Source organism: Metopolophium dirhodum, chromosome 2, assembly GCF_019925205.1.
Source record: "Metopolophium dirhodum isolate CAU chromosome 2, ASM1992520v1, whole genome shotgun sequence".
Lineage (NCBI taxonomy): Eukaryota > Metazoa > Arthropoda > Insecta > Hemiptera > Aphididae > Metopolophium > Metopolophium dirhodum.
The window spans coordinates 15296901-15306895 of record NC_083561.1 but is presented as its reverse complement, the minus strand read 5'-3'; the positions used below and the strand labels follow the sequence as shown (position 1 = coordinate 15306895).

Sequence of the window (9995 nt, the reverse complement as noted above, 5' to 3'; positions counted from 1 at the left end):
AAAATTTGTATATAGGATAAAAAAAAAAATAAACACCATTGTAAAATCACTAGATTCCTCGCTCCACTCAGAATCTATAATGTACCTAAATAAACATTATATTTTTAAAAAAATGTATTAAAATATCGAAGAGTTCTATTTTTAGTAATTTATAGTACAAGGTACATGGTCCATAATACACATGGGTGGTATGCGTAAAAAAAAGTTTGAGCATCTCTGATATAAACGTCCTGTTACATTGAGTTTTACTTTTACAACGCCGCGTTTTACAAAAGTACACAATACTTGTACATAATTTAGGTTATCAATGGAAACGCTTAAATTATATTATTATAAGCTTTCATATTATTTTGAATGAAAATACACAAATATAAAACATTATTGACATTTTAATGATTATAAGATACAACTAAGTATTACAAATTATAAGCAAAATATTAATACCTAATTAAAATAATATTAATTTGGTTAATTTTTTTTTAGAATCGTTGTCTAAAATATAATTTGTTGATTGTAATTTATTTTAATGTTTGTTGTTTAAAAGTGGTAAAGCGATAATAATAATAATAATAATAATATACACTAGTGCTGGGTTGTATAAATAATAACTAAACATTTATTGAATCAATAGTGAGCTAATGGTAAAAATGGTCCTTAAACATAATTTAGTGACCCATGATATTGGCCCGTCAAATTAATTAATTTTTCATGCAACATTAGACTTTATTGTCTAGACGACTAAACTATGGTCATACCTACCTATCATTTATTATATTAGGAGGCATAATTTGAACATGTGTAATCACCATAAAATTTACCCAACTGTATATAATTTTCATTAGCAATCCAACAATAATTATGTGATTTATAAACTCATAGTCTCCCAATAGAGGCATAGTTCTACAAATTGTTTCCAAAACAAAAAAACTGGCGTTTAAGTGGCGTCATTTAAATTTTATAACAGAGGTGCCAACATTAATGCAGTCTAATTGTTTTATCGTACTGCCCTTTTAGATTCTGAGCCGAGTGAATAAGACTTATTACTTAATCACTTATAGTGATGAATGTATTTTACAATGATGTGTGTTTTTTTAAAAAATTGTTGTGTCTGTGATCACTGTTTGGGACCGTAAAATTGCTTTGTATAACTTCAATAGTGAATCTCGTTGCATTGGTTTATTCTCAATAGTTTTCAAAAGCGCAGGGAAAAACAAAACAAAAATTAAGGAAAAATAGTAATTTTTAACTCTGAAACAAATTATCTTAAATAAATGAAATTTTCACTGGTTGTTTATATGCATTTTCTAAACACAATAAAATTTTCAAAAAATTTTGATTTGTTTTGAGCTGTTTACGGACATTTTCAGTAAGCTAGTGATTTTAAAATGGTGTTTATTTTTTTTTATCCTGTATACAAATTTTCTACTAGAAGGAGTGCTTCGATTTCAACATATAGTATCTTATCTTTTAGAAAATTCGAGAAAGATGGTACTTTAAACAGGTCATTTTTCGATTTTCTCAATAATTATTTAATGCCATGGGAAAAACCACCGACAAATTACAAAAAACCACTAAAAATGGAATTTTAATTTCCAACGTTTTGTTTATCACCATAGAAACGAATAAAAAATTATAATATTATAATATTAATTCAACTTACAGGCTATAATAAATAATAAGAATATAAAAATCCAGATTAACAAACCGTCTCCGCTTAGAATCATTTTTCTTATACAAAGATATTATATCATTTAATTCAAGTTTAATACAATCCATTATACATTTACCCACTTATAACCTTCTGTACAGCTGAGTGACATCCACTTATCCGCTTATTTTATTTTTTTTTTCTATAAATATCAATAAAATTTTATTTGTTCATCAAAAATTCAAACCACTAGCATAGGCAAAACGCCTGGTATAGTATAAATGCTCCTTCGGGGCAGTCATACAAGCAAAGCAAAGCAAAGAGACTCTTCTTCAACACTTCAAACCGTCTACAACTGAACATCAACAGACAGCCAAGAAGGTATTGAAGTGAAAGGAACTCGACAAGTACGACCAGAGAATTACGACGGCTGACGACGATCGGACCAATTACTTGTAGAAGGTTTTAATGCTTCATTTTCTACAAACTTTTATTCTCCCCATCCAATAGCGAATAGCTTATAGGTACTTATTTAATATTTTAATAAATCGTAATGCATGCAAGTACAAACAATACGTGATTGTTACAATTTAACCGTAAAATCAACTAGTATATCATTAAGTCGATGGTATTGTATTATTTTTTGATATATTATAAATATTATAATTATAATTATTTTAATAAAAATGCACATATTGATATAATGTATTATAAAGGAATAATGATTTAAGGTTTTGGTTAAATATTAGGTCAGTAAAAACATATTTGGATAGTTGGATGGACTCAAAACTCGAGTACTTAATTTAATATAGTTAGAAAGTTATTACATACTATCATGTATTTAATTGAGGATATATAATATGGAATAATATCATTTACAAATTTACATTTAAAAAATGAAACTGACAAATTTTTAAAACCAATAAATTTAAATTGTTTTTAAAATGCAACATGATAATATGCATTTTTGTCAATTTTAATTGTTGAGCATGGAGCTATGTTGAAAACGTGATAGTACAGTTAATTCTGTATGATATTGGTTATGTACGGCGGTATTCTAGATCCTTCTTGGGTTTGACCAGATATTCTTTCATTGAAAGCTGACGACGAAGAATAATCGACACCTTTCGATACCATTTTTCCTCGTGATACGTATTTCCATTTGAGTTGTATGATGTCATTTAGCATATTTTTTTTTTCAGAAATATAGTACGATTGGATTATAGCGATCTCAAGACTTATAATAGCTATGTATATCAATTTCTAAAACAATAATCATAACACAAAATCAATAAACATTTAGCATACATAATGTTTAAAGTAATGAATAATTTTATATTGCAATAAATGAATATTTCATTTCAATGAGAGTTTCAATGAGATAAAATATATATTCGTCACTGTGCTGGAAAATTGTTATTACTACCTAAGTAAAAATTTAACTGAAAATCAATCAATTTGTTTAAAATTGTGTAAACAATGATTTCAACACAATTTTTATAATTTTGTAAAATTAGTGAAAATTTATAATAATAGATAATAATTTAAAAAATAATAGAATTTAAAAAATAGGCACTAATTGGCATAACAGCGTCTGCATATTTAAAAATAGGTTAGTTGAGTATACAATTCTATGCCCAAATATTATTTATATGAATTTATATGATAGTACTGGTACCTAGTACTTACTATACGGTACAGAAATTGTGTAATGGTAATATTATTTTGATAACATTACACAAATATTATTTTTTTATAATAATAGTTGTGTAGTTTAATTATACTAATATTATAATATTATCATTAGGTACAAATTGCTGCATACCATTCATAAATATGTTTTAAATTCACACCGATTACAGTGCAATAATAAATATTGTACTAAATGTTTTGATTTGCACCTAAAAATTGACAATACTATACATACATCGATACATTATACATAATACATTTCATTACATTGCATAGATTTTGTTTAGGAGGTATTTCAATTTTAAAATAAACTTTTCTGCTGTTTAAGACATTTATAGATATTTACCTATAATATTATATTTATTTTAAGTTTATAACACACAATAGAAGGTATTTTATAACGCATTGATGGTAGTTAATAATTATTCACATCAATTAGATTTTTTCATTCAACCATTTTATTTTTAACACATCATAAAATTCTTTTAATTTATTTAAAAATGTATTAATATTTAATAGTGACTGAAATATTATGTTGGATAATTTTGCTATTGAGTGGTTTTCCAAGGGCTACAATGATATTATTAAATGTATGTTAATTTGTAATTGCAGCTTTAAATAATTCATAAATATTGTGCAATTACTTGGTTCAAAAGTTCAAAAATGTTAATTTTATTTTTATAGCTATTTCAGAATATTAAAATGTATAATTTCCTTAGTAAAATTGGAAAATATAAAAATTAAAATACAATAATATCCGTATTATTTTTTTTCAATTTTAATAGACTGACTAGTATTTATACATATAAGTTATAATATTAATTGTATTGTTATTATTAAAGTCTCTGAATTATTATAACCAATTTGATCAATTTGTTGATATACTATGCATACCACGAAAAAATGTCCAAAATGTTGTTTTGTCCGTGAAAATAATGTGTATACTAGAATTGAATTTGTCGTCATCAACATTGTATAATAGACCAAATGCAATACCATAAACAACAAATTCGCGTAATAAATTACTAGCCACAGGTAGATTTTTTGAGGAGCACGCTACAAAAATAACGAGCGAACACGAAAGAATTATTATATTATACGTTTTAATATTATATGTTTGGTAGGTATTATAATAATATTTTGTTTATTACTTTAAAGGTGGATTGCTTGAGACAGCAATTCGAGATGAATTCCAAAACGACCCAACTGACTGTAATTATGAACACGTAGTCCATATATATTCCTGAATCCAATTTGAAAAATAGTTAGCCGAGAAGACAATATTTTGTTAAATATGACGTGTAAAGCATGGATTAAAATTTAAAATATGTTATTGGTTAGGTATTAAACATTTACCACTCATGACAGGTATTCTTTCGATATCAGAAAAGTAGTCAGAAGACTCATATTCTGCAGTGCTGTTGTCATCGGGAGAAACCGAAGTACTGCCATTTGAATTGATAATCCACTTAAATCGTTCATACTCTTCAACACGGTGATAAATGTGTTTTAACGCTTCCGTAATATTCCAAACCTGTAATAGTAATGAAGAATTTCGTTACTTTAATATAAATATCTTATTGATATTCATTTGAACTAAATACTTATAGGTACGTCATTAAATCCAGATACACAAAGTTAAAGGTTTTTTTTTATTAAATAATCGTTTGTATCTATTGCAATAGGCATGCTATTTGTTATTGTATGCATAACTATAACATAATTTGTATAACATGTATATATACTTCATGTTTGTACATAGTACAATTATTTCGAAAAGGCCATACACACAAATTGAATTTATATACAATAGGTAGGTACATTTATATTTTAGTATGGGTAAGTTAAAATATGATCCTCTATTTAACACATACTTATGGCATCTGACACATTGATATCAAATGTATAAATATTATACAGGCACCAGCGTTCCATGATAACATTTAATCATTTTGGTGTCCCCACTGAAATAGGTATGACACAATAATATTTATTATTTTGTTTTAGATTTATTTTGTTAGCATCGAATAATGATTTGTTTAAATTTATTTAAAAATTAATTTTTTATTACATAACATGAATATGATAAATAATATGATGCACAATGTAATCTATACTATTATATAAAGAGGAGTTGTTAGTTACCGTTGTTGAGGGTAATCTCTGGAACTACTGAACCGATTTCGAAAATTCTTTCAATAATAGAAAGCCACATTATTTGTGAGTGTCATAGGCTAATTTGAAAAGGAAATTGATCACCCACGGTAGGAGCTCAAACAGGAGTTTTGAGATTTACGATAGAAATTTTTGTTTATTAACCGTTGCTATGGGTTATAGAAGTTGAGATTAATATTTATTTATTATTATTTTTTTTTAATTTGAATATTAATGTAGCGTCTCAATCAGTCGATGTGTACATCCACTTGCCTGATGCTATCGTTACGCGGCCAACATTGGTCGTTTGACCATTCCCTCAGCTACTCATGTTAGAAGCCCACGCATGATGAATTCAATCGCGAATTGCAACGGAAGCAAGACTATGATCGAGATGAGCTGGCTGAAAGAGTCGAACAAATGTGCCGAAAAAAAGATCCAAACACCATCATCCTCTTTTGTTTAACATAATCACAAATCAGTGGAAAACTATACCAATAATTATACCACTAATAGTTATGGTGAAACTTATTTACTCGATTATGGTCGCATATTTGATCTTGATAGTATTAAGAGTAATTCTCAATATTTTATTAAATCTGGTCATATTTTTGACTCAAACCATCATCGAGTAAATAAGTTTCACCATGACTATTTAGTGGTATAATCATTGGTATAGTTTTCCAATGATTTGTGATAATGTTAAACAAAAGAGGAAGATGGTGTTTGGCTCTTTTGCTCATAATTAAAACATACTGCAACAACTAAAATTTGGTGCTTCTAACTCAGTACCAAGTACTGTATGAAAAGCATGAGCTTCATCTAAATATTTTCTACCTACCAACTACCGACATAATATATTTTGAAATAATAAGTAAATCAAATATAAAAATATTATATAGACATATAGTTACAATTGATATTTAACTTTAAAAGTGGTTCTTTATCAACAGTACACTCAAAAAATTGATGGGAAACAATTGGTAACCGAAAGTATTCCATTAAGTGGAACATTTTTTAGTTTCGGTCAAGCCGTTTCAGATGAGTTCAATAACAAACACTGTGGCACGATATTTTATATATTAGATATACATATCTACTTGATATGCTGTCGTAAATGTCCGCGATCCGACGTAGTCGGATTGCCTACCAGGGTGGCTGAATTGCACTTACTACTGCGAGTTACATCCAAAAGGATTTGAACAGTCACAATTTTTTAAAGGGTTGTCATTTTTTTAAGGGCAACGAAGTGCACAGGGTTAGTTAGTATGTAATAAAACTCGGATATTTTTAGGATTATTGATATAAGATACAGCTATACAGGCACGCAAGATGCAGGTGCAAAGTTGTATATTTTGTTTTATTATCTCGTCAGCTTGTAAATACTCTAATCAAATAAGTATATAGCAGTTAAATTAATAATTTTAATATTATTAGTTATTAGGTATATACGCGAAAAGAACATTCATATGATTTATCTTGGGTAAATAATAATAATAATAATATTAACATACAGGGTGATACAATTAAGTTTCTAAAAGATTCAACTTTTTGTGAAAAATTATATTTTTACTATTTTTTATCCTCATAATTTTTTAATAATTAATTACGATAAAAAATATAAATTTTTTCCGAAAATTTTCTTTTGTAATGACAGTTGAATAAGAAATATTTTTAAAACAGTTTAACCTTTTCAAAGTGATAAGTGTATACACTTAAATCGATCATCTGATATATCATATATACGAATGTTTCAAAAGAACTATTATTCAACCTGTGGTTTAAGTCATGTTAGGTAAATAAGTATATAGCATTTAAAATAATAAAATTAATATTATTAGTTATTAGGTATACGCGAGAGAAGGACATACAATCAATGATTTATCTTAGGTAAATAATACTAATGATAATATTAATATACAGGCCACAATTAAATGTCTACAGTCTATATATACCTATTCTAAATAATATTCTGTTTAGGAATATGAAATTAAATTGTAGGTCAGCGCATTTCGGCGGTGGATGTTTGTCCATCATTCGGGCTTCGGACAGGATAGTGTAATTTTACTGTATTCGATTTGAATGCAATGATTGCATTCCATAAAAAACGATTCTGAGCGGACTCTTTTTTATTTAATTTCATTCGTCTCTATGGTGATAGACAAAGCGTTTTAAGAATAGCTTAAGAACGATTTATATAAATAGGTGATTTATATAATTATAATTATAATTTATAATTAGGAAATATCATAAAATTGAAAAAAAATATAAAATAAAAGAAAAAGCTCATAAGTTGCTCAAATATTTTAAAAATTTTACGATGTCTAGGTATGAATAATATAAGTAAACAACCCAAATTTCAAGTTTTTACGAATGTTTTTAACCGAATTACAACAAAAAAACTCCCAAAATTAAAATGTCTATAAATAGCTCGAAAATGGCAAAAATTTTCCGAACTTTAAACCGTAAAAAACAAAATCTAAAATGCAACAAAAAATATCTCTTGTTTTCATTTGAAGCAATATTTCTGGTAGAAAACGTCGTCCGTAATTATTTAATATTATAAAATCGTGAAATCGTACGTTTTTTCTCCTTTAACCGTTTTTATATCGAGTAGCGTTTCGAAAATCGAAAAATGACCTCTCTAATGTACCAGCTCAAGAACATTACCTTTCAGAAAAAATGCTATACTTGATACTTTTGAGCAAGTTTAGAGGGAGAAAAAGTGTTTACAGAATATAAAAGAAATAATCATCATTGTAAAACCATTACATTCCTCGCTCCGCTCAAAATCTAAAATGTATGCTGTCATTCAAAAAAGTACCAAATAATTAAAAATAATTTTTTTCCGAAAATGATCTTTTGTAATGACTTAGTTATATAAAAGAAATATTTTCAAAACAGTTAAAACTTTTCGAAATAATAAGTGTATTCACTTAAATGGATGATTTGATACAAGCAAATGTTTTAAAAGACAACCTGTTCATCCTGAGGTTAACGTTATATAAGGTAAATTTAAATTTTAAATTTCCATGTAAATTACATAATAATATATATATTTTGATTATATTAATACAGTTCTTATAACTATTAATTATATAGATTAAATAATGCTAAAAAAATTGAAAAATAATATTGGTAGGTACCTATACCGGCTGCGTACGAGTTGATTCCCGGGTCATTATATATTATTTTCAATATTTAGTCAAATACGTTTCTCAAAAATGTTGTTCTTTTAGTTTTTTCATATTTTTAAACCATTCAATTTTTGGTTAAAAAATTATTATTAAAAAAATTTAGTAATTTGGTGAAAATGTATAACATATTGTTTTTAAAAATTTGTATCTGCAGGTATTGAGATTACCAGTATACCGTGACATATAATGACCCGGGAATCAACTAATACTTTAAGTAGGACTCGGGAATCAACTCGCCTACTGCACCTATACCTACTATAACTGTAATAAACAGTAAAAACATGAAGAATAAAAATATGATATAATCTATGTACTTAATATAAAATATGATTAGAATCGTTATTTACATATGAATCTTAACTAATTAGTGTCAGTGGATAATAACTAATACCAGCGTTTATGATTTTAAAATGCATATATTAAATGTATTCACATTCAGACATTCTACAGGTGCATAACAAATTAATAAATTATATGTCTTAAAGTTCTTACAATGTTTATAAGGGCAATCGCAGTGACGCCATGGTGTAGTGAACAACATCCGAAGCAAGTCTTCATAATATTAACAAAATACCACAACTTAAAATGATTATTAACGGAAAAGAACTTACAAAATTAGCAAATGATAAATATATTTTTTTGTTATAGAATTTTAGATTATTATTATATAGCTTAAAAGTTAAATGTGTTGCTACGCGTGTATTATTTGTAATTATTCGTACACCGTAAGTACACGCACTAACACGATTGGGAAACAACTAATTTAATAATGATGAAACAAATAACCGAGAAAACATTGATTGTAGTCATATACAGTGTGGTACCGCCAACTCGTTTGTGATAAAAATATTATAAAATATATATATATTGTGTAGACATGATTTTTTAAAAGAGCTGATTATGGTATGCATAGCTATACATACAAAATATGATAACTGATGTATATGTATATGTAACTACTATATACGCACACGTGACCAAAAACATCAATACGTTTTATTCTGTTGAAATAAAAAAAATATATATACTTCTTATCAAAAAAAAAAGGACACACTATCGTATTTTTGTAAACAATTTCAAATTCATTATAGCGTAACAAAAGTTAAATATTTCAAACTAATTTATGAAAACATATAACATTTAAGCTGGTTACACACTAGGTGAATTTTTTTGATTAAAATACAAACAAAAACATTTAAAAAAAAATTACATTTTTACATTCAACAAAGTTTGTGGTACAGAGTGTCCAAGCAATAACAATATCAGTAAACCAACCCGATAAATTATAACAGAGGCAAAAGAAA

The 9995-nt window shown here is 26.7% G+C and overlaps 1 protein-coding gene across 1 annotated transcript; it reads right to left on the bottom strand.

Annotated features, from left to right (window-relative positions):
- Positions 1–2420: 2420 nt before the first annotated feature.
- Positions 2421–9474, bottom strand: LOC132938707 (uncharacterized). Its single transcript, XM_061005701.1, has 5 exons — positions 9184–9474; positions 4697–4874; positions 4492–4583; positions 4235–4396; positions 2421–2911 (listed from the first exon to the last, which is right to left on the bottom strand). Exons 1-5 carry the CDS (start codon positions 9247–9249, stop codon positions 2669–2671), a joined length of 741 nt encoding a protein of 246 aa, XP_060861684.1. The 5' UTR covers positions 9250–9474; the 3' UTR covers positions 2421–2668.
- Between the last annotated feature and the right edge of the window lie 521 nt (positions 9475–9995).